The 25339-nt window shown below is 39.9% G+C and overlaps 1 protein-coding gene, 1 long non-coding RNA gene and 1 other non-coding gene across 14 annotated transcripts; 2 read left to right on the top strand and 1 right to left on the bottom strand.

Moving 5' to 3' along the window:
- The first annotated feature begins 392 nt into the window (after nucleotides 1-392).
- TRNAM-CAU (transfer RNA methionine (anticodon CAU)) lies at nucleotides 393-465 on the top strand. Its single transcript has one exon. It is a non-coding gene; the product is annotated as a tRNA-Met (tRNA).
- A 1944-nt stretch (nucleotides 466-2409) lies between these two features.
- On the bottom strand, nucleotides 2410-25095 carry NMRK1 (nicotinamide riboside kinase 1). 12 transcript variants are annotated; one of them, XM_081505599.1, is made up of 10 exons: nucleotides 24869-25095; nucleotides 20197-20250; nucleotides 15469-15559; nucleotides 14827-14875; nucleotides 9816-9963; nucleotides 9662-9733; nucleotides 8931-9037; nucleotides 6672-6755; nucleotides 6503-6580; nucleotides 2410-3018 (listed from the first exon to the last, which is right to left on the bottom strand). In XM_081505599.1, exons 2-9 carry the CDS (start codon nucleotides 20223-20225, stop codon nucleotides 6552-6554), a joined length of 609 nt encoding a protein of 202 aa, XP_081361725.1. In that variant the 5' UTR covers nucleotides 20226-20250; nucleotides 24869-25095; the 3' UTR covers nucleotides 2410-3018; nucleotides 6503-6551. The 12 variants fall into 12 exon arrangements, with proteins under 12 accessions (XP_081361725.1, XP_081361750.1, XP_081361760.1 ...); XM_081505624.1 differs by lacking the exon at nucleotides 6503-6580 and adding an exon at nucleotides 21728-21886; XM_081505634.1 differs by lacking the exon at nucleotides 6503-6580 and adding an exon at nucleotides 21728-21907.
- Nucleotides 19027-19983, top strand: LOC145512114 (uncharacterized). The gene is made up of 2 exons (XR_014058300.1): nucleotides 19027-19189; nucleotides 19824-19983. It is a non-coding gene; the product is annotated as an uncharacterized LOC145512114 (long non-coding RNA).
- Nucleotides 25096-25339: the final 244 nt, after the last annotated feature.

The raw sequence follows: 25339 nt of genomic DNA on the forward strand, positions 1-25339 counted from the left end.
CCAATCCAATCCAATACCTCATTAACTGCTTTGATAAGAGGAACTAAATGTGAAAGCACACAGTGGAAATGAAACGCTAGTATTCTTCATTTCAAATTCCTGATTTGTTTCTCACTGAAAGAAGTAAACAAAAACATGTCGTTCTTCCCAAAATGACTTGAATGTTTCCATTTTTAATGTCTGTTAGTGTCGCAACCCGCCCTGCTCCCCCCAACACCAAGATAAACAGTTTCTCTCTGATATTTTCACTTGCTGAAATGAGGAAAGTGTGATGCTTCTCAATCAACAGTGACAGTCTTCTCTGTGGGGAAGAGTATTTCAGAAATTTGGGGAAATGAAGTTTGAAAAGTCATATCTAGACTTCTATACTAAAAAAAAATTTGGGGGGGACTTCCCTGGTGGTCCAGTGGGTAAGGCTCTGCACTCATAATGCAGGGGGCCCAGGTTTGAGCCCTGGGCTGGGAACTAGATCCCACATGCTGCAACTAAAGACCGTGTGTGTTGCAATGACAGTTGAAGATTCCACATGCTGGAATCAAGACCTGGCACAGTCAAATAAATAAATATTTAAAAAAATTTTTTTAACTGTTTGGATGAAACAAATTACATCCATCTAAGCTCGAGAAAATTATAGCCAGGGAGGATAAGCAGAAAAAAATGTGGTAATACTTGCATAATACTTGCAGTTGCTTATCTGTTTCCTCCTCCTTCTTTAGTAAGTGTTCCCCACCCCCTACCTTTCCTCAACTTGGCAACATCCCCAGACAGTGATTCATAACTGGTTCGAGTCTATCCTAACAACTTCTTCCCAGCTTCTTCTGCAGTGAGAGTGGCCATGGGAGCCATGGCTGCTGGAGTCACTGTTGGGGAGCCCTGTGGCTGTCTGCCTCCTGTACCCAGTTCCTTCCTTGATAGTTGACACTGTGCTGGGAGCTTCTGTGGGGCCTTCCTGTGATCTCCCGGTGATAGCTCCACAAGCCAAGGAGGAAAGACTGTGGCTTTTCTATGACACTTTCAAGTTGTTGAATTTCTGAAAAACAAGTCTTAAATATGTAATAGTTAGGACTTGAAAGTTGTTTAGAGTTTATCTGAAATTCAAATTTAACCGTGTGCCCTCTAATTTTGTTTTTTTTCCCCCCTTAAATCTGACAACTATGTAAAAACCCTAGACTACATGTCTTGAACTTTTGTTATGTAAAAAAGGATTACCTCAGTAAGTTACTATTAGTCAAGTTAACATACTGCTTGCATGTGAACCCATTCCTGATATAGTAGTAATTTACAAAAAGTACCCAGCATGTATTATGTTCACTATGTGCTAGACACTGTGCTAGTTAACAGGGTATTTGTAATGGAGCCACAGAGGTAGGTCCTGCCTTCAAGGAGCTTGCAGTCTAGCTGGAGAGACAGCCACTGAATGAGTGATTCTGTAAGTGGCAGAGTAATTACAACTGTGACCAGTGCTTTGAAGGAAAAGTAGAGGAACCTTGAGACCACCTAGGAGGGCGGAGTAAGAAGGGAAATCCTTGAGAAGTGGCATCGCAACAGTGAACTGAAGGAGAAGTAGGAGTTAACGGGCTAGTTGGAGGGAGGGTTGCAGAAGTTTGCTCTAAGCCTCAGGAGCAGCACGCGAGGCTGCTGTGACATGGGAAGAGTCCTGGTGAGTTTGAGGAGAGGAGGTTCCAGTGGCTGAGCAGCAGAGAGTTGAGTGATGGGAAATGCCAGCAGAGAGGCACTTAGAAGGTGGATCGTGGATGCTGTAGGGGCCGTATTAAGGATTTCAAAACTTATCCTTACTCTCCACTATACCCACACTAAGTACTGTTGGTATCCTCACCTTATAAAGAGGAAATAAAGACTTTAGAGGGTTTGATCAAAAACATAAAAAATTATTAAGTGAATGAACTGTAATTTTAGCTCAGATTTCTTTTTTTTTATAGTGTATGTGAGCAAAAAAACCCTAATCGTTACTGAGTGCAAGCTAGTTACAAACTTCTTAGTAATGAGAGCTGATCAGATGAGTCTGTAGAGATTGTTTAAAGTTAATGTAAGAATATATTTTATATTTATGTAAAAACTGTGTGTGAGAAATCTATCATTAATAAATAACAAGTTGATCAGTAATTTAAATTCCAGCATTGAATGAGGCCTCAAGAAATTATACGATTATACAGATCACCTGTTTGTGCTTTCCAATGAAAGGTCCTCTGTACTGCACACCACTTAAGTCACTGTAGTTTACTTATGCAATTTTAGACCATTGGTTTGACAAAAACAAAATAAAACATGCACACAAAAATCCTTCTTTGTAACAAAGTCTCAATATAAGTGACACAAATGATTCAGCAGTTTTAGGTACATATGAGAAACAATTACAGCAGTAACAAGGACAAAACACATACAAAAAGATATTGTTGGAAATTGTTGATTTATTCAATATGATTGCTACTCCTGGTAATCCCATTATTTGCAGGAGGTGGGCATCGGTATGGGATGGTAACAAATATTTTTTAAAAATTAAAAATAGAAAAATATAAAGAGTATACTGTATGTGAGGTTAATGTTATATGATACTTGATATGATACATGCAACAAGTATAGACACATATACATACATATATAGCCTCATCCACACACACACACACATCAATAGATTACATATATACTGGATTGTGATCTACATCTTATTTTTTACTTTGGGTCCCGGTCATAAAAGTTTGAAAATCATTGGTCTAGTGAAAATGACTCAGTCTTTGTGAGATATGCTGTATATGTGCGCTTATTGGTGTGAGAACAGCATTAGGGTAAATTTCTGTCCATTATCATCGATAGCCACTTACTGTTCCATGTGTTAAGGAAATCATGTGTGATAGACCAAACAAACAAAACAACAGACTGTCATTGTACCAAAGTGCACAATGTATCTTGGTTATGGTACTTGAATAGATTCCTTGGAATTTTCCAGTTCACTCCAGGAAGGTTTCAGTCCATTCCAACTTTATGCTGTCACTCGCACACCTTGGGAATAATTACAAAAAGAAAAGAAATTAATGAAGAAGTCCAATTGTCATTTTATTAAATCTTCACACTAACATCAAGATGTGTTAAGATTACACAGATTCTGGGACCAGAAATGCTGGTTTTCTGTAAAGAACTAAATTGAGTCCAAATCTCATTCTTTTAATCCTTGTGCTAAATTTAAGCCTATTTTCAGATATCCAGTATTATTTGCAATTAGTATAATGATCCTCGACTTCAAGGAATGAAATAATTTGAGAACTAGAAGAATATCACAACAGGTGGCTGATACAGTAATATTCTTGTTTTGAAATGATATCCTTAGTTTGAGGAAAGAAGTATTCTTACCTTTTTTAAAAGTGAGGACGCCGAGCTGAATATTTAGTGACTTTGGCTTAGAAAGTCAATGATCAGCCTGCCGCATTCTTATTACACATCTCATGCTAGAAAAGCACACCTTTTTTTGTAATCTTTGAGGCATGCAAAATATAAAAATGATTATACTATTTGACTCAGCAAGTGCTACTTCCGAAAATTTTAAATATCATTCAAGAAGAAAACCAGCAATACACACAGATATTTTACAGTACATTATTTGCCAATGTAAAAATCTTTTTAACAACGCTAAATATCTAACAGTAGGAAATGGTTCAATAATTTTATGGCAATTATACTATCGTTAATTTATAATTGGAAATTAGATTTTAAATTCAACATAGAAAAATATCCCCCCAAATTCATTTTATTAAATTTTTATTTTGCAATTTTTAGCCCTCTTATTTGACATTTTTCTTTTGCAGGAAGATGTCAATGTCAGGTCTTATAATTTACTTTTAAGGAGCAAAACAGAACTCAACCTTGAATCCTTTAACTGAGAGAGCTACTTAGTTTTATTGTTTCATTATATAATGGACTCTACAAAGCTTATTCAACATTAAATACTAATTTAAAAACAAAAGTAAACATGGGAATTAACCATCTAAGCCATGTAACCACGTAAGAGAGAGATTTAAATTCAATCTTTGTTTCTGTTTCATTATTATTGCTTTATCACAATTATGATTTACATGTTTAGAATAGAAAATTAGTTTATGAGATACTATAAGAAGCCTGAGATTCATCTGAAACATTTGAAGGCCTTCAGAACAGCCTGGTTTAACCTCAATGAGGGTTAAACCAGGCTATGCTAAGGATCCCTCCAGGCTAGCTTGGCCAGGGCACTGTGATTGGAAGAACTGGGAAAGGTGATGTGTTACTATAAATAACGCAGTAACTTATTTATACAACTGGAAAAAAAAAGAAAAACGAACATAAATCTTGGAGGTAGGAAAAGCTGATATTCCTTGGATTTTATGTTTCTTATAACACTTCTATTATTATTTTTCTCTTTTTAAGCTTTATCCAATATCTCAAACACAGGCAAGATAGTCTTACGAAGGAATACTTCCTTACAAACCTCTAGGATGTAGGTAAGGAAAGAGGAGGGTGTCATAGACATGGAAATGTACTTTCTTGTGGGTTTTCAGCCCCCGTCAAAACAACGCCAGCTTTTCTTGGGTCTTGGACCAGATGGCAAAAGCTGGCATTCAGTATGCAATCTGCCTGAGCTACATGATCAAGGCTCGTTCATTTTTGTCAGCAGATACAGCATAAGGCCAAACGTCAGCATGTGACTTGGTCATTAAAGGACAACTGGACCCAAGCCTAGCCATTACTGAGAAAATGGAAAGGTATAGGTATTCAACCACTGTATGTATCAACACCCTGTAAGTATCCTATCAAGGTCAGCAAGGGAGCCAACAGCTCTCAGAGAAGTGGCTCTGGCTCAGGTGCTATCATTTACAAAGGCTGAGTCCCTCCCTTCACTCTACATTCTCTGCATCCACTGATGCTGGGGCCTGAGCTTCATGATGGGGGGCATGCCTTTCATCAGAGTACCAGATGGCAGGGGTGAGCAGGCATACCTGGCAAGGATTTTAAGTTCCACTTATAGGAAGAAATTTTAGTACAGTCCTGACATTTCTTTAAATAGGTTCATGCCTACATGAAGGGCTGATTCTGAAACTGGGAGTATGTTAGGATCAATGAGCTGCCTGGCTGGGCTCAACCCTCTAGTCAGTTAGGAATTTACTGAGGACACAGGAAATCTAATTCTTTCTGAGAGATGATGACATTTGCACCAGGGGAGTTGTTTCTCACCAAAAGAGCATGTAATATTCTTCACTGCCAAAGTGATTCATACTGTCTTCTCTTGAGCCAGCTGATGACTGCATTTTGTATGTTAGCCATGAAAAGTGTTAGCTCAAACAGTGCCAGTGAAAGATCTAGATCTATAGTTTTGTTTTTCCAGCACACTTTTGTCATCCTTGTTCTGGTTTCTACCTCCTACTCTGCCTTCCCTTTGGGGGATTTCTCCCCTTAAATCAGGACACCTTTCCTAAGTTACTCAATTACAACATGAGTACATGATCCACTTTTAGCCAACCAAAGTAAGCCATCTCCCAGGCATAGTGATTGGTTTAGCAAAAGTCATGTGACCCAAGTGGGACCAATCAAAGTGTTTCCTGGGACTTTTCAGCTGGGATAATATGGAAAATTGATTTAAAAATGTTTAAAATAAAGAATTTTAAACATATGCAAAACTGGGTAGAATAACATATAGATCCTCCTGTACCCAATACTCAGCTTTGTTTATCAACTCATTGACAATATTGAAAAAGGACAAAACTTTATTTTTACTGGAGCTATTGGATTTAGGAGAATGGTGTTGCCAAAATACTTCATGTCTGTTAGTGTAGAGAGACTGACCTCAAAATACACCCAAAAAGAAAATGAGAAATTGAGGCAGAACCATGAGGACCCCATTGGCGCTCCTTAACTCAGTTGAGCCTGAAGCCACTGCCACTCCTGTACTTTCTTTCTGCTTAAGCCAGATTTAGGAGGATTTCTGTCACTTGCAAAATGTATTGTCTGATATGAAAACCTTAAAGAAATACTCAGTAAGTTATTTTTAAAATCTTGTGTTTATTTTGGGAAATAAGTATTTATGAAAAATCTTTGAGGAATAAAGGAGAAAGGGAACTCTATACCTATTAAAACAAGATCATCAGCATTTCATTTCACTCAATTCAGAGAATAACTTCAGTTCCATTGAAATAACAGCCATCTATTAAAAATTTTGAACTAAATAACAGAAATGTCGTTAAGAGAAATAACAAAGGGTGAATATTTTCACCCTCAAAAGAACTCAAAAAGTAATCAAGTCCCTAGACCCATTCAGAGTCTCTGATTCTGAACTGTCATCAAAGCAATGAGTGAATGGATACGATCACTCTTACATTAGCATTCTGGTATACCATTCTTGGGGCTTCCCTGGTGGTTCAGTGGTGAAGAACCTGCCGCCTATGCAGGAGACCTAGGTTCAATCCCTGGGTCAGGAAGATCCCCAGGAGAAGGAAATGGCAACCCACTTCAATATTCTTGCCTGGGAAATCCCATGGATAGAGGAGTCTGGTGGGCTGCAGTCCATGGGGTCACAAAAGAGTCAGACGTGATTTGGTGACTAAAACAACAACAACACCATTTATGGGTATGTAACGAAATATTTTTCCTGGTTGCTCCTTCACAATCCACTTTGATTGGACAATACTAACCCTTTTGTTTTGCTAGTTCTTGTATTAGATCTTCATATACTTGTGAAAAGAGGTCTTCCTCAGATTTTGTTCCATCTAGATAAACTGAGAAGGGGAAAAATGAGTAGTTCAAATGCTAACAGGCTTATTAATATGGGATGCTTACTCTGGCATTTGGCATCTCTTGAGGACACTGTAAGTTTAAAGAACCCAGGAACATAATTTTAGAAGAAATTAATAGCCATTAAAAAGAAAAATATACAGCTGGGTACAATAGGTAAGAGATTTGGGTTATTACAGAGAAATTCAAACTAGCTGATTTGAAAATTATGAAAACAAAAAAGACACAGAGTTAAGTGGCGTTGTGCATACGTCACTTTAGGAGCACCAAACAGGTGCTTTCTCAAAGCAATTATTTAAGGAAATAGTTCTCAAACTTCTTTATCAGGATAACCTGTGAAGCTTCTTAAACCATGCCGTGTGTGTGTGTGTGTGTGTGTGTGTGTGTGTGTTTGTGTCTGTCTGTCTGCTCTGTGTGTGTGTGTGATTTCTGTCACATGTGTGCTGAATCTGCATTCTCCAGGCCATGAGATATATATTTTTTTAAAAATTGCCATAGTCAGTTTGGTATGAGAAGTAGGTTATAAGAAAATTCTGTAGGTTAAAGGAAGGAAAGAGCCTTCTAGTCAGAATACTGCAGAGGTAGGGGGAGGTAGGAGAGAACTTAGCCTATTAAGAAAAAGATGCTCATTTTGGAAAGGCTAGAATGTGGAGGGGCACGAACAGTATAGAAATGAGATTTTAGAGCAAGGCTCTGAGTTAGCCTTTGGAGACCTTGAGATCCTTCCTGGCTGTTTAGATTTTATCCCAAAGGGCTGGAGAAGCATTTAATGCTTTGGAAGAATTTAAGCAAGGTAGGAGCATGAGATGGCGGAGGCGGGGTGATGGGCAGTAGTAAGAAGAAGACATCCCTGCAACCAATGGTCCAGGTTGGAAACAGTGTGACCAAAAATGTCATGAGAGGCCCTGGGGATGTGGAAGAGGGGTTGGACTGGACTGAAGAAGGGATCATAAGAGCCTCCAGACCATGGGGAGGTCCCGTGTGCTTTCCGTATTTACCAAAGAGGCCAGGAAGTCTCTCACAGTAGGGGCAACTCCCTTTATTCTGAAACGACAAGTCCACCCTGGTTGCTCTGCCCCATCCCAAAGCCTTCTGTCTCCAGCCTCCTACATCTTCTCCATGTTGTACTCTGTATCCCAAGGATCTGTTCTCAGTCCAGCCCCAGAGATCCAGGTATTTATATCTAAATCACTGCTTTAAGTCCCTCAGGTATCTCAACTTCATTACTGGTATGCAAAACAGACTTGCATTCCTCCCAAATCTGTGAGTCCTTCACTTTTTCCTGTTCTCTGAAATAACACCTGACAATCCCTGAGCTGTTGTCCTTGACACCTCAACTACCTGCACCCTGCGTATCTATTCTATCATTCAGTTCCTCTGAATACACATGTTCCATATTGCACCCTACACATCTACCCTTCACAAAGCCAGAAGGATCTGACTGAAACAAAAATTTTATATCTACCATATCCTTGTAATAAGCTTCTCTGTAGAGGGCTTCCCACTTTCCTTAGGACAATGACCTTTGGCCTTGTAAGGTCTGTACCCTTCCTGTACCACCAACATCACCCGTTGTTTTGTCTCTCTCTACCACAACCTTCTTGCCAGTGCACCCTGGCCTTTTCATGCACCATACCCACTGTCTGGGGTGACCTTCTATCCTATCCCTGCCTTTGTGCAGTTAAATCTATCATAAAGTGGTTTAAATGTGGCTTCCTCAAGGAAGCATTCCTTGGTTGCTGAGACTGGGAGAGTCCCCCTGAAGCTCAGTCTTACAGTACTCAGCATACCTAGAAAGGACAACTTATGCAGCAAGTGTGTTTAACATCTGTTTCCCTGATAGAATGTTGGTTCCTAAGAGTGGAGACCAAGTCTGTCTTATTTCCCTTGATAACACCAAGGCAGTGCCTTGTTCAGGGAATGCATTCAATCAGTATTTGTTGAATAAATGAACATTTAGAAGTTGCTACACTTTGACAAGAGTCATAGAGAGAGAAACAGAAGCCAGGAGAGCCAATGTGGAAAAGGAAGGTTCTGGCTTAAAATGTCCTTTTACAATCTACTACATGAGAAAAATACCTTCTAAAATCTCATGTACTCTTGTGTACTTTGAGGCAATGACAGTTAAAAGTCTTCCTTGAAGGGAAAAAGACACTCACCAATTTCCCATGAGACATTCTCCATTTCTTTTTTGTGCTTTAGGTACATGGGCCACACGTGGCCATCAAAGTACCCTGGGGCGTCTGGAGGCTGGTAGACCCTTGTACTGTCAAAATATGTAGGAAACTTTATGTTGACAGAAACACAAAACTGATAAAGTTAAATAGTGGTCAGGACAATGGGGAAATCACTCAGAGATTGAGAAGGACTAAGACCATACTTTTTAGACTCAATGCCAGTTGCAAAGACAACACACAATAGACTTAATCCTCTGATCTAAAAATGAACTTTGTAACTCACTGACTACCATTCCTAATTATCTTTCCCCCCTCAAGTGATTTATAAAAGAACTGACAATATTAATATAAACAATGATAGCAATACTGTTATGTTGTAGTAAGCTTTAAACTAATCAGTGTCCTCAATGGCTGTAGCAGAATACAGTCCAATTAATTTAAAATCATAATCAAAATGAAATTGCTCCATATGAAGATTTAGGAAAGATGAGCCAAACAGCTTGTTTTAATATAAGAGCCTTTTCTTAGAAAAGTAATTTGCATTACTCCATGTGGGTGGCCATTTACGGAAAAAGGTCTTGTTTTTTGTGAAGAGTTGAGGCTTCTCTTGCTTGAAAAATAACATATACACATTGTTCAATAATGCTGTTTCCTTGTTTTTCTTAAAGTTTGTCTTTTGAATTACAATCCACAAAGGCATTTTCAAAACTTACCTCCTCCTCCGCTTACATTCTTCATACGGAATTGTCAGAAAATAGCTTCTATTCCATATAGTGTCAAGGGGCCTAAAATAACAGCATATTTAGTGCATATTTAGAGTTTTTTCCCCATTCATTCAGAGTCATTAATAGAGTGGGGAATGCTTACTTATAATTGAAGAGAAGGAAACCTTCAATAATTAAGATGGGAATTTCCTCAATGCTTTCCTTGTGTGTTGATACCAGAGAGTGTGTTGGGCTTTCCATCCAGCAGGAAATGGTGGACATCATTTCTTCCATGTTAAGCGCTTCGAGCACTTCAGACAAACATATACAAATATGAAATAAATACAACAAAGGTTTTACACTGTGGCTTTTTATGATGAGGATATCCAGTGACCTATAAACATATAAAATAACACTATTCTACTTTCCTTCAAAACATCTAATTAACAAACATTTTAGACAAAAAATATAAACTCTAACATTGATAAGGTGGTATGCTCGATATATTTCCATTCTGGAAAATTTTAAAACCATACAAAAGTAAAGCGTAGAGTGCAATGAACTCCCATGTCCCCATTTACCAACTTTGACAATTATAAACTCATTGCTTTATTTATAACTTCTATTCCCCCTTGACTATATAAATGTGTAACAGTTTTGGATGACCAGATATTTATAAAGTAGTTAGAAAGACAGTGACACACTGGGGAAATTACCTGCAATATACTTGGCAAAGAATGGGTATCTTTAATATATAAAGAGCTCTTACAGATAAATAAGAGGAGGTAAATCATTAAAAGAATTTACAGAGGATACAAATATATAATACTCAAAACTTAAAAATGTGCATACTTTCAGAGCTTACAGTTGTTAATTCTAGAAAAGTACCCTATAACAGAGATTCTCAAAGTGTGGTACTTCCAGCAGCAGCAACATCTGAGAACTTATCAGAAATGCAAATTCTCACTCCCACTTCAGAACAACTGAATTGAGCCATCTGTGTGTAGAGATATTTTAGTGGAAGGTTTTAAAATTATGAATTAATCCCTTTAATAGACATAGAGCTATTAAGCTTTTCTCTTTGTTCTGGTATTTGTTTTGATTAAGTTGCATTTGGTAAGATGGTTAACTTCATTTAAGTTTTCAATTTGCATAAAGTTGTTCATAATATCCTTATCTTTTTGATATTTGTGGAATTTGTAGTGATATTGACCTTTTTTGTTTTTCTCTATTTTTTCTTGATTAGTTTTGATTAACTTTGAGGATCACTCAGATTCATCAATCCATAGGTTTACATCTTAGGCCAAATTTGAGATGTTTTAGACCATTACTAATTTGAATACTTTTCAGCACCACTGTTTCTCCTCTCCTTCTGAGGCTCTGATGATATAAATGTTAGATCTTTTATTATTGACCCACGTCTATTTTCTCTCTGATGTTCAGATTATTAATAATTTCTACTGTTTTGTTTTCAAGTTCATTGATTCTTTCCTCTGTCATATTTACATTGCTATTACGCCCTTCCAGTGAGTTCTAAAATTTTAGTTATTGTATCAGTTTTCAGTTCTAAGATTTCTATTTGGTTCTTTTTAACATGTCCTCTTTCTTTATTGAGGCTTTCTAATTCTTCACTTGATTCAAGAATGATTACAATTGTTCACTGAAGCCTTTTTATGGATGTTATTTAAAACCTTTGTCAGAATTTCAGCATCTGTGTCATCGTGGTGTTGGTATCTTTTCTCGTTCAAATTGAAAGTTGCCTGGTTCTTAGTATGACAAGTGATTTTCAGTCTCATCCTAGAAATTCTGGCTATTATGTTATAAGGCTCTTGAGCCTATTTAATCTCATTTTTGCAGGCAGTTACTCTGTTCAGGTGTAGTGTGCAGGTCCAGGTTGGGTGGATGTTCAGCTGCCTGCTGAGCATCACCATACTGAGGTGCAGGGATGGCTGTGGAAGGAGAAAGAGGAAAGCAGTAGCATTCAGGTGTGGCTTCATTACAGTTCAGTGAGGACAGAAGTTCAGCTCTCCAGTGGGTCCTGCTGACAGTAGTTGACACAACTTGGTTAAGGAAAGTGGAGTGCTAACTCACACCACCTCACACAGCCTTATTCCTGTTTTTTTGCTGCCAGTTAGGTGTGGAAGTTCGGCTTTCTTTTTGGCACTACTGATATGATTCCTATGCTAACATGGAAAGCCAATAGACCCTGCTGTGCTGGTACTGCTGGTCCAAAAGTCCAGAAATCCACTGCGCCCTGTTAACACCATGAGGGGAAGTTGTTTCTCCTTTTATTTGGCTACAGTAAAGTGGATATTACCAAAATAATTTTCTCTTCTGTTAGGCCACTGTTTTTCTATTCCTTTGACTAAAGGGAACAATTTTGGGGGGCTCCAAAATCACTGCAGATGGTGACTGCCGCCATGAAATTAAAAGATGCTTGCTCCTTGGGAGAAAAGTTATGACCAACCTAGACAGCATACTAAAAAGCAGACACATTACTTTGCCAACAAAGGTCTGTCTAGTCAAAGCTATGGTTTTTCCAGTAGTCATGTATGGATGTGAAAGTTGGACCATAAAGAAAGCTGAGCACCAAAGAATTGATGCTTTTGAACTGTGGTGTTGGAGAAGACTCTTGAGAGTCCCTTGGACAGCAAGGAGATCCAACCAGTCCATCCTAAAGGAAATCAGTCCTGAATATTCATTGAAGGACTGATGCTGAAGCTGAAACTCCAATACGCTGGCCTCCCGATAAGAAGAACTGACTTACTGGAAAAGACCATGATGCTGGGAAAGATTTAAGGCGGGAGGAGAAGGGGATGACAGAGGATGATATGGTTGGATGGCATCACCAACTCAGCGGACATGAGTCTGAGTAAGCTCTGGAAGTTGGTGATGGAAAGGGAAGTCTGGCGTGCTGCAGTCCATGGGGTCGCAAAGAGTTGGACATGACTGAGCAACCAAACTGAACTGAACTGAAAGGGAACAGAGTTCTTGGGGGATTTTAGTTGTACCTACTGATGGTTCTGTGTTGCACACTTCTCTACCATCTTTTTCCAGATATATATGACAGGCAAAAAAAAAAAAAAGGACTGCCCAGGGAACTCAATGTCATTCCTCAAGATCCAAAGTCCCTAGTCAATATGCTCTCATCTTTCAGAGTCTTTCTTTGTTTGTTGTATTCTATCCAGGGTTTTTAGTTATAAGAGGGAGGAATAGCAAGTAATGGGGCCAAGCCATCCTGGGTAGAACAAGAAGTACCATTAGTTTTAATACACTTTCTTTACATTCAGTTAAAAATATTTTCTAATTTTCATTGTGATTTTTCTTTGTCCCATGGGATATAACAAAGTGTCTTGCATCAGATAAAATATGATGATGTCTGGGACCTGCTTCAAAATAATACAGAAGGAGAAAGTGGGTGAGGATATAGATGAAATATAATTGGCCAAGAGTTCATCATTTTAAAAGCAGAATTCATTATACTTTTTTTGCCTCCTTTTGTATCTGCTTAAAATTTTTCATAACAAAAAGTTTTTAAAAATCAGAAAAAAACTACTGATTAATTTTCAAACACTTTAGAATCTTCTACTTACTCTTTTGCTATTGATTTCTAATTCAGTTCTCTGTAATTAGAATATATCTCTATATTACTTCAATACATTGAAATGTATTAAGACTTTTAAAAAAATTCAAAGTCTGACAACCTGTTAACATGTTTAGCTGATTTAACTTAATATAGGTACTGATATATTTGATTTAAAGTTATCATTTTATGCCATCTTCTATTTCCCCACCATCCTTTGATATTTCAGTTCTCTATTTTTTACTTTTTATATTTATCAGCTATATTTTAATGATTCCATCTATTTATAAATGTGATAGATATATACTTTAAAACTATTCTTTTGGTAGTTATAAAGATTTCAACATTACCTTGACTTACCTTAAACTTGTGCATTTACCTAAAGAGCTCAGAATTCTGCTTAAGATAGATTCCCAGGGGTAGGACATTTGAACACACGGCATGAATATTTTAGGGTCTTTGGGACATATGCTCAACCTCCTTTTCAAAATAGATTGCACCAATAAGTTATTTTAATGGGCCTATGCCATTATTAATTATTAGTGCTTTAAAAATCTATTCATTAGGTAAGCGGGAAAAAATAAGTTTAATTCTTTAACTACTTTTGAGGTTGACTTTTTATTGTACATTTATTAATCAAGTAACCTTATGCTTCTGTGAATAACTTATTCACATTATTGGACACTTTTCGTTTGAGATATTCATGTTTTTCTTATCAGTTTGTAAGAACTCATTTAAGTCAGGAATAAATTTTTGTCAATTATTGAAAATATATTTTCCTTGCTTAACTCTTACTTTGTAATAATCTTTCTCACTAACCAATAGAAGAGGGGAAGAGAAGAAAAAAATATACTGGCTCAAGACACAGGGGCAGATAGCCAGTCAAGGATTTTGCCTCTCTTAAAGCTACATGTTTCTGTAAGAATTGACTACATAACATTTTCCCTCCCAGGTTATCAAAGTTAAAAATAGGGAACATATCTCATGGCTCTTTAAGAAAGCTAGTTTTCATAAGTACTCAATGATCTTATTAAAAGTTGATAAGACCATTAAATATGGTTTACTAGTATGATATTCCTTTACAGGTATAAGCAGATGCTTTTCTGATGGACTTTACCCTATTGGGTTCAAAGCAGTGTTAGAGTGGGCAAGGGGGTGAAATGAATCCATCTAAAAATATTTACTAATCTTTTTTGAGCAGTGACAAGCCCCAGTACTTAGGTCACTGGGAAAGTAAGGTCAGGAGACACATAGTCCTAGAGTTTGACCTAGGCAAGATAGGACACAGATGATCGTCTAGGTAGCTGTGTGTGTCCTTTGTAGGGATCAGAACAACAGAGACCTACCTTGCCCCACCTTCAAAAGAAACATCTATTGTTCCAATGTTTTCAGTTTTAACCATAAAACAGGGGAAAGGGTTTCATTTATTTAAACAGCTGAACATGTACCAGAAACCCTTACAAAAGCATGCTTAAAGTACAGTAACATATTTAAACTTATTCTGAGACTCTCTTCAAAGATAGAAAAGTTATTTGGGTTTGAAAAAGGAATGAACATTAGCACATGATGTTCTGTAAGCTCATCTACTTACCATCATACTGCAGAAATCCATTTTCATCAGTCTCTATCTCAGACTCTGGCTGGAAAAACAATAAAGTACCCATAAAAACTTCAGTGCAGAAATAATACAGTCATAGAAGGAAGAGGTGACAAACCTTAATTTTAATAAATGCTTTGGTGATGAGGATAAATAAAATCAAGATTAGCTCCCATAAGTGTGCCATCTGGTGGACAAGTAACACTATTGCATTGAGCCTGTCCACTGCTGCTGCCGCTGCTGCTGCTGCTGCTGCTAAGTCGCTTCAGTCGTGTCCGACTCTGTGCGACCACATAGACGGCAGCCCACCAGGCTCCACCGTCCCTGGGATTCTCCAGGCAAGAACACTGGAGTGGGTTGCCATTTCCTTTTCCAGTGCATGAAAGTGAAAAATGAAAGTGAAGCCGCTCAGTCGTGATGGACTCTTTGCGACCCCATGGACTGCAGCCTACCAGGCTCCTCCCTCCATGGGATTTTCCAGGCAAGAGTACTAGAGTAGGGTGCCATTGCCTTCTCCAGAGCCTGTCCACTACAAAGGCTCAATCACTTAGCAAAGGCTTTTGGATGTAATTCAAGTAACACTGCTATTACAACTGTTTCAATTGAAATAAATTATTTGAGAAATTTCATAGATACCTTAAAAAAATCATCCTGAGATAGGACACTGCAGTTTGGAAGGTGTTTCTGCAAATTCTTAGCCAGTGTTGTCTTCCCACCATTTGTCACACTGAACCAAAAAAAAAAAAAAAAACAAACAAACCAGAGAATACTGAGAAGGAAGATGCATTAAAAGAACATAAAACATTTTAAATTGACCTTACAAAAAGGATATTTCACACAATACGTAATAACTAAGAAGAATTATTTTCTTTATAGATAATACTTCTTTGTTTGGCAAAACCATAGGCCCAAGTAGGTCTTATGAAACAAACCACAGGATGGAACAGAAAGGTAACTAATTGCTGGGCAAGTGAACTGGGTAATATTAAATACTAAGACTTAAATTACAGCTATTGTATTGGAAGTAAAAGAATTTTTTGTCTATGCTGAAACATTTGCAGGGTTCACATGGCGCTCAGAGAAGGTGAGCAGCACATCTTAATGCAAGTATATGAAACTGTCCCTGCTCACTATGATTCTGTCTGAATGCACAGTGAGGAAAAGTGCAGGAGTGGCTTATTACAAGCCCACCTATCAAGACTTTTCATCTCCTGTGGGGTGCCTCCTTTTCCTCTAATCTCTCTTCACTGGTTGGGCTGTCCATGGGTTTGGGAGGTCCATTGTAGCTTATTGCATCCAGTCAGTTACTTGTCTCCTCTGGCTGGACTGTGACGTCAAGGAGAATGGGGACCCTGACCACCTCCTCCGTGTGTGTATCTAGTTTTCTGGGACTCAGAAACGTGCATAGTGGGTGGAAAGCACTTCTCCACTCAGTAACTCAAACAGATTTTTTTTAACCTGGGGCTGACGTAACTCTAAAGAGTCTATGGACAGATTCGAGGTCTTTGTGAACTTGAAAGAAATTTACATCTTTATTTTCACTAAATTCTAACAGATTTTGGCCATTTCCTTTCATTATAAATATAAATCATAAACAACACTATTGTTAATAGTACCTGTGACTTTTTCACCAATAGAAATCACAAATAGATAGTTTCATAACATGTTGCACTTGGGGCAGACATCTTATATTAATACCAGTGATACACATTATTACTTCAAATTTATTGTAGTTTTTAGACTTACCATTGGACAGTGCTATTCAGTGAGTTAATAAAGAAGCATGTATATCACAATGCTACAAATTTGCTTTTAAAAATATTTTTATTACTGTATTATTATCACAGTTGGTTTCCTTTGCATTCCTGTCTTTTATTTTGTGCACTTAAAACCACTATTGTAAGAAATCAAGACTTCACCATATCATCAAATGTCTATAGTACAAAAAACTCCTGACGGCACATGTATTTGTAAGAACCTGTGCTTATTCCCCAGTAAGATGAACTGTAATATGTTTATAATCTAGAAAGGGGAAAAGGATCTAATATTTTTTCATCAAAATTGTTTACTAGATATAATTCAATTATTACCCAAATACCTTATACCTACAAAGTAAAAGGAACTTGATTCACAATTTTTTGTTGTTGTTGTTTAACCTTAGTCCACACAATTGAGTTGGGTATAGGCAACCTCCTTAAAAATGGAAAAGTGGGGACTTTCCTGTTAGTCTAGTGCTTAGGGCTCCACGTTTCCAATCCAGGGGGCCTCGGTTGGATCCCTGGTTGGGGAACTAAAGATCCCACATGCCATGTGGCATGGCCAAAAACAAAGTAAAATGTGAAAAAAAGGAAAAGTGGGTGGGTGAGTTTACCCTGTGTATTGAGTAAATGCCGTTGTGAGAATTTTTTCCCCCTCTAACAAAAATGTCTGTAATCCAAATTGAATGCCCATAGTTCAGTTACTGAATTTTGGTTTAAAATACCTAGTAAACAGGGGTAACTTTATTACAGTATGAGCAATCTGGCTCAAAAATGTATTATTTTCTAGACCTACCTCTTTAGTTAAGATCATGTAGCTGAACTAACAGATTCCTTTTCACTGACTTAGCTGGAGCCAATGAAAAATAAGCATCCCATTGGTTTTAGACTCAGAGGAGATGGACCAGCTACAAGGCAGTCCAGGTCAGAGAGATGAGAGCGGGGGAAAAGAATTGAACCAGTCTGAGACTAGAACCTGTAATTAGTCTGCAACCATCCTGGTGAGCTGACACCTTAAGACTCAACCCTTCTCCTTCAGCATGCTCATAGCCACCATGCACCAGCAGGCTCACAGCCTCCTGTACGTGCTCTCCAACCCCAGGGCCAGAGTGTCCAGATGGAGCAAATTCCATCCTGGGATATGGGGAAGGAAATGGGTGACTACTTGGGTCCACTTCCTCCTTTGTTCACAAAACCCAAATAAATGCACAACTTCTAGTCCATTTTTCTAGTGTGACAAAAACTTCTAGTCCATTTTTCGTGTGACAGGTAACAAGAGAGGTCACTGTATTTGGAACACGGTATCTGGCTAGGGGAACGGCAACCCTCTCCAGTATTCTTGCCTGGAAAATCCCATGGGCAGAGGAGCCTGGTGGGCTACAGTCAATGGGGTCACAAGAGTTGGAAATAACTTAGCGACTTCACCACCACCACCATCTGGCTAGGGAGAAGATAAAAAAACTGTCTGTAATTAACCCAACAAGTGGAGAATCCCTCCTGCCAACAGGTAGATATTAAAATTCCCATTGTCCAGTTGAGGAACTAAGGGTTGAAAAGTTGTATGTTCACAAAAACTTGCCCAAGGTAACAACTGGAGATGAGATACAAAGTTCAACTCTAACACCCAGGGAGTTTACATTTTTTAACATCAAGGAACTTTGCTAGAATCTGATGACGGTTATAAAACCTTCCCCTAGAAAAATGAACATCTTCACACAAGCATTAAGTTTTCACAAGGTTCATGGATGCCCCTTGAATCCTTCAGAAACTTTATTATTCCTTGCAGTCTCAAGCGAATAATTAGTTCACAGGGCAGCAAATTTTAAGTACAAGAGAGACATAGCACAGTGCGTTTGGAGGAAGGCAGGCAGGAACTGCAGCTGAGTCTGGCAAGGGCTTTGCAGAAGCAGCAGCAGCAGTAAAACAAAATCCTGAGGAAGAGACAGTGAAGAGAGGCTTTCTTAGGGAGTTATGTGTAGAACCAAATGCACACGACAAGAAAGCATGACCCAAATTTCTGTATAGAGGGCATCATGTTGGAATACTGAGACGAGGGGAATTTACTCACACGTATACGGAATGCAAGTTGGATTGGATCCTGTAGTGGACCTGGTAGTGGCCTCCCCAGGTTCCCCCTCCTGCCACCCTGTTTCCAAGGTCTGGTTTGGACTGACTCGCTCTCAACTTCAGAGCAGGGCCCCACTGGCCTAAACCAATCAAGGCAGTCCCCTTGCTTTTGCCTGTGACTGTGACTGTGGGTATGTGACACAGCTGGTCGAATCAAAGAGAGACCCTTGACCTAGGGGAAGCAAAGTCCCTGCCCTAGTGCTAGGCTCAGAAGCAGCACAAGGTCCCAGGAACTGCTGGTGGTCTCTTGTGACCAAATAATGGAGCCAACTTTAGATGAATTCAAAAGGAGGAAGACACAGAAAGAAATGGAGTCTTTGGTGACACCCCTAAGCTCCTACATCAAATCTTTCCTGTACCCTGCCTGTCTGCCCCTGACGCTAATACATTTTATTATTTTGGATGGTCCTCATATATCCGGAAATTCAGACTGCATTTTAAATAACTGGGAACCACTGGGTACTGTTCATCAGGTAAGAGAATAATTTAAAAATTTTGTACATAGATTAAACTGGTAGAGGTATGTAGGAAAGATTAAGAGGAGGAGACTGGAATCAGGGAATATAAGGGCTTGAATTAGGGTGGTGGCAATGAGCGTGGAAAGCAAGGGATGGACAGGAGAAGCCAATGCAGAGAAAAACTGAACTTCGTTGTAATTAGACGGGAGCAAGTCAAGGGAAAGTTCTGGCATTTAATTCATTCAATTTTACTTCTAACTGATGACTCATTATAGTAATGTAATACAATAATATGATGATCTCCCCCAAATTACAAACTTTTAATTTCAATAGTCTCAACTATTTTATTAACTAGACTACACATAATGTGAAAGTACTCAGAAAAAAGATGAATATAATGCACTAGCAAAACAAATAATGTCCCCTTGAGTTGCTGCAGTCTTATTTGAATGCCCACTTCTGATTACATGGGTAGGGTGACCATATGATTAAGGACACTTCTAAGAGGGAGAGGGGTAAATGATTAATAATCATGCCAGGGCAATAAGGACTACTTCAAGATAAAAAAGTATGGGGAAAAAGGAGTAGAAGCGAAGTGGTTCCTCATTCCACATGTCCAAAACTGAGCATAACTGGAAAGAAACGATAGATTTTCTAGGTCACACCGGAAGAGCAGCCATGTGGAGAATGATATATCACCCCAAGAGCAGCCATGGAGAATGATATATCACCCCAAACCAAAACAGCATCTGATGAGGCTTTGGCGCTGGTGTCAGCTTCAGAAAATAAAGTCAAGCAGGTAAACTCTGTGTACTGACTCTCCTGTTTCTGTTTACAGGAAACTCTCCCATTTCTTGGCATTTACGTAGCCAATACTTAACTGTTTTAAGTTCAACAGTGGCTTGCTCTCTTTTCTCTTTCCTTCTCACTGCTTCTCCTTCTCCCACCATATCCACATGGAAACAAACTCCCTTTGGACATCCTGAGTATCTTGACCAGCTATTGGTAGCAAAATTACTCACCCACTGATTCCAATGACATATGTTTTCATAATTAGCTTTGAAAATCACGTCTTCCTAAAATTAAAAAAAAAAAAATCAAAGGCATATCATTTAGGTGTCCAAAGAGATAAAAGAGAGTCCTAACTTAGGAGGGCTGGCTGGAGGAGAAGATGCTACTGAACTCTGGGTTACCCCCTTTGGATTACCCACATTCCATGGGAGAGCTTCAGACGGTACTAGCTTCTCTCTGTCATACTCTTATGCTAAGGTCAACGGCGGGTAGTACTCAGGGCCCGAGAGCCAAGTCAAGTGAACTAAAAGGGCCCCCACGGCCAAGCACACATCCCCGAGGGTCTGTTTTCAAGGGCAGGGAAGAGCTGCAGAGCCATGGGGCATATTACAGAGTTTCATGGTCCCCTCAGGCAGATGACTTGTCACCTACATGACTCAAATCACCCAAGAGGGACCCATTAACCCCAAGGCAAGGAGTTGGCTGAGATGGCCTCTTTCTCCTTCTGAAATGGGGAGAAAGTCACTGCTGGCCAGAGGTTGGAAGAAGTTAATTCCGTTTAAGGGTGCTATTTCCTCACTCTAGGGCCAGGGTAAAAAAACTTTCAGTAATGGGCCAGCAAGTAAATCTTTGAGGCTTTGTGGGCCAGGAGGCAAAGTCAGGGTTATTATGTAAGAACTTATAAGAGAGAAGCCATTTCCACAAACTTTTTGACAGAAGCCAAAACATAATAATAATTGAGTACATTTTCTTTTTTTTTTTTTGTAATGCATGTCTACAAATGAGAAGAATGGGATTCCTTTTCCATTGGGATAACATTTCCCTTACTGGACTTCAGAATGAGTGTTTCCTATTACAAAATGTTACAAGTGTTCAGGCAGAGGGCTGAGTTTTAGCTGCAGGCCACTGCTGGCTGACCCCTGGTCTGGGGGATGGAGGGCAGTTTCAAGCATGGCCCCCTAAGATTTACCAAAGTACTCCTGTGGATATTCCAAGGACCACTGTTATCTCTTTAAGTGAGAAGATGAAGCCCAGTGGCAGGGAACCTTAGCACAATGGTTCTAGAAGGTTGTCTCTGACTGATGCTGCTCTTTATTCCTGACTGTTCTAGTGGAATGATTAGGAACATAAGCTGTGCCATTCCGGGTACATGGTGGCTAGTCTTGGCTGCCCTCCCAGTTCCTACCCCAACCTGTGTCCAGACTCCCTCTGTGGGGATAGTAGGGAGAGAAATCTGGTAGAGAGAGGGCTGGTGTTCCTTGGCTTTTCTTCAGTTTTTCCAGAACACAGTTGGCCCTCGGTGTCTGAGGGCTCCACATTTGCAGATTCAACCAACGGTGGTTTGAAAGTATTTAGGGGAAAAATAAATTAGGAAGTTCCAAAGAGCAAAACTTTAATTTGCTGCACCAGCAACTATTAACATAGTATTTGCATTGAATTTACAATTATTTCCATAGCATGTCCATTGTATTAAGGATTACATGTCTAGAAATGATTCAAAGCATGTGAGAGGATGTGCACAAGTTAAATGCAAATACTTGCCATTTTATATAAGGGACTTGGGCATCTGCAGATTTTGGCATTCCTGGGTTGGCGGGTATTGTTCTGGAACTAATCCCTGCCACCCTTGATACTGAGGAACAACGGTATTCCAAATTGAGTGCAATTGGGTAAGGTGAGGTTCCAATTTCATTTACCAGCCTATGTGAGACAAGAATGTGACTGTGACAGAAATAAAATAATACATCAGGTTGGACATCTGAGTTTTACCGGGAGTTGCATAATATATTTATCCCCATCCAAATTGCCAAAGTGTATCAAGGGAACAATTACTTATAATGAGTACTGTAAAATAAATTTTTACATTGTAATTTTTCTGCTTTTGAGTTATAATTTACCCTATTCTTATTTTCAATATGTCAGTGCAAGCCTGGCAACTATCCTTTTTTAGGATGGGAAAGGCTGCCCTTTATCCTGAGATGGTAGCTTTCTTACATCTTAACGTCTTACATTTTTTAAACATGTCCTTTTTCCTATGAAATTATTTTGGCAGTGATAGTAGATTCATGTCCTTAATTAGCAAAATAAGAACAAAAAAATTCATAGACTTTGTTGTTCCTTGCTTCCAGCTCACCTATTTTTAGATAATTTATCACAGCCTAAATTCTCAAGCCTGGAGACATACAATCTTAAGAGATCACATGGTCCACACTCCTTCATTCTGCAGAAGTTGAAACTGGCCCAGGCAACGGAGTGACTTGCTCAAGATCACACATACAGTACATGGAAAACTAGAGGGAATTCCCTGGTGCTCCAAGGTTTAGAACTCAGCACTTTCACTGCTGGGGCCTGGGGTTGGATCCTGGTTGGAGAACTAAGATCCTGCAAGCCACACAGTGCACCAAAGAACAAAACAAAACTAGAAACAAAACTAAACCAAATGAGTTAACTTCTAATCATCTTTCAAAGCTGCTAAAAAGCACTTTACTACCAGGAACAGAGAAAGGATGCTGTATGTGTGCTGCCTTAATTGTGAGGCTCTTGTGTATAACAGATGTTATTTTGATTGATTTATCATTGATGGGGTATTTTCTGTGTCCCATCTGGAAAAATCATAGCTTTGACTAGACAGAATTTTGTTGGCAAAGTAATGTCTCTGCTTTTTAATATGCTGTCTAGGTTTGTCATAGCTTTTCTGCCAAGGAGCAGCGTCTTTTAATTTCATGGCTGCAGTCATTGTCTGTAGTGATTTTAGAGCCCAAGAAAATAAAAAATAAAGTTGGTCACTGTTTCTATTTTTCCCCATCTATTTGCCATGAAGTGATAACTGGATGTCTTGATCTTAGTTTTTTGAATCCTGAGTTTTAAGTCAGCTTTTTCAGTCTCCTCTTTCACCTCCATCAAGAGGCTCTTTAGTTCCTCTTCATTTCCTGCCATTAAAGGCTGTAGATATTTCCCCTGGCAATCTTGATTCCAGCTTGTGAGTCATCTAGCCCAGCATTTCTTATGATGTACTCTGCATATGTTACATAAGCAGGGTGGCAATATACAGCCTTGATGGACTACTTTCCCAATTTTGAACCAATCTGTTGTTCCATGTCCGGTTCTAACTGTTGCTTCTTGACCTGCATACAGGTTTCTCAGAAGGCAAGTAATGTGGTCTGGTATTTCCATCTCTATATTTCAATTATTTCACTAATAAACAGTGTACATTTTGGATACTAAACTGCAAAATGGTCACAGGTGGCATGTGCAGAATCAGATTATAAGAAAGCTAGCAACTCCCTAGTAGGAATCAGTTCAGTTCAGTTGCTCAGTCGTGTCTGACTCTTTGCAACCCCGTGAATCGCAGCACGCCAGGCCTCCCTGTCCATCACCAACTCCCAGAGTTTACCCAAACTCATGTCCATTGAGTCGGTGATGCCATCCAGCCATCTCATCCTCTGTCATCCCCTTCTCCTCCTGCCCCTAATCCTTCCCAGCATCAGGGTCTTTTCCAATGAGTCAACTTGTTGCATGAGGTGGCCAAAGTATTGGAGTTTCAGCTTCAACATCAGTCCTTCCGATGAACACCCAGGGCTGATTTCCTTTAGGATGGACTGGTTGGATCTCCTTGCAGTTCAAGGGACTCTCTAGTAGGAATGGATGATGACAAAACTAAAAAGGTTTTTCAATCAGTCTCAACAGCAGCCTGGTTTTTCTAGAAGAGTGAAATGTTTCAGGACTTCTCACTCAATTTATTTTCTTCAACATTTTGATCATTTTCTATGTGACAGGGAAGTCTTTTTCTACTATTTTTTTTTTTTTTTAAACTTTGCTCCCTTTTGGTAAACACCAAGGCTTGCCTGTCCGAATACACAACCCTTGCCCCTTTGTCTTGGAATCACTGTTTCACTTAATCCCTAGTAGACTTCTAAGCTTCATTTTACATAGACTCTCATGTAAAGTTTTTTCTTCTCAATTTTTATTCCCCCCCTCACCCGCTCCCAAAAGCGATTTATCATATTGCCTATGCCATTCTAAATTTTCGCCCACTGCGTTTCTTGTCTGTTCCAGCCCCCGCCTCCCAGTGGAGAGTCAACCTGCTAGGTCTGGGGTGGGCAAACTTGCTCTGCTAAGTTCTAGACCGTAAATGTTTTGGGTTTCGTGGGCAGGTGCTCAACTCTGTTGTTAGGAAGTGAAAGCGGCCACAGACAATACAGAAGCAAATGAGCGTGGCTGTGTTCTAATAAACTTTATGGACACCGAAATTTGAATTTCATATAATTTCCACGTACCACAAACTCTTCTTTTGATTTCTTTTAATCCATCTTAAAAAAAATGTGAAAACCATTCTTAGGCTGTACAGTAACAGGAAACACCGAGGGCCTCCGTTAGTCACTCTCCTCCGGTAGGGATCAAGACCTCACCCCGACCCCAGTGACTTCTCCCAAAAACCTGTATGGTCTCCAGAAGACCGACTCCCATTTTAAGGATTATTAGGGAACGTGAGAGCAGTACCCCATCAGGACAACACTTTCTCCTGGGCAGGCCACTTATCAGTCCATTTAGGGTGGTAGATATCCTAACAGAGCTTGCAAGACACGGCCAGGCTCAGGCTCCAGCGCAGGAACACTCTGGGAACACTTCCAGGCCTCAGCGAGTCTGCGTGGCGGGGAGCGGCGGAGTCAGGCAGGTACTCACCGGGCGCTAGTTCGACGGCTCCCGAGTAAAGCGACACAGGCGATCGCTAAGCGCGCGCCTGTCACTAACCCGCCGCAACCCCCGAAGCTCTTTAACCAAGAGGCGCACGGCCTCTTTCCTCGCGCCCCTTCCGGGTCAGAGGCGGCCCAGGGTAGAGAGGGCCAACCTAGGTTCCGTACCACCTGGAGAGAACGCTGCAGCAGGCTTTGGTTGGCGTTGGGCGGGGCGGGCCTCCGGCGTGCGTAGCCCACGCCTGCGCGCGCGCGCGCGCGCGCGCTCCTGCCCAGTCCGGCCCTTTCCAGTCCAGGGCGCGCGCGGCCAAGCCGGCCCCGGCGCGAGCCTGCGGTTTCCCCGTCCAGCTCCGCCTCGTTCTGACCCTGGGCGCGCCGCTGTGCGCGCCGCCCGTGCTCCTGCCCGCAGCGGAGCGGACAGCCGGGGAGCCAATGAGCGCTTGGCTAGGCGGCGGCCACT

This window comes from Giraffa tippelskirchi, chromosome 1 (assembly GCF_054371585.1).
Source record: "Giraffa tippelskirchi isolate mGirTip1 chromosome 1, T2T-mGirTip1v1.2.pri, whole genome shotgun sequence".
NCBI lineage: Eukaryota > Metazoa > Chordata > Mammalia > Artiodactyla > Giraffidae > Giraffa > Giraffa tippelskirchi.

What these genes read in the sequence shown, in the direction of transcription:
- NMRK1 (XM_081505599.1), bottom strand. Translation starts at nt 20,225, where the DNA reads ATGAAAACATATGTCATTGGAATCAGTGG. An exon ending in CTCAGGATGATTTTTTTAAG is followed by an intron (nt 14,876 to 15,468) that starts GTATCTATGAAA and finishes TTGTTTTTCCAG; the next exon opens with CCAGAGTCTGAGATAGAGAC. An exon ending in TTCCTTCTCTTCAATTATAA is followed by an intron (nt 9,734 to 9,815) that starts GTAAGCATTCCC and finishes CTGTTATTTTAG; the next exon opens with GCCCCTTGACACTATATGGA.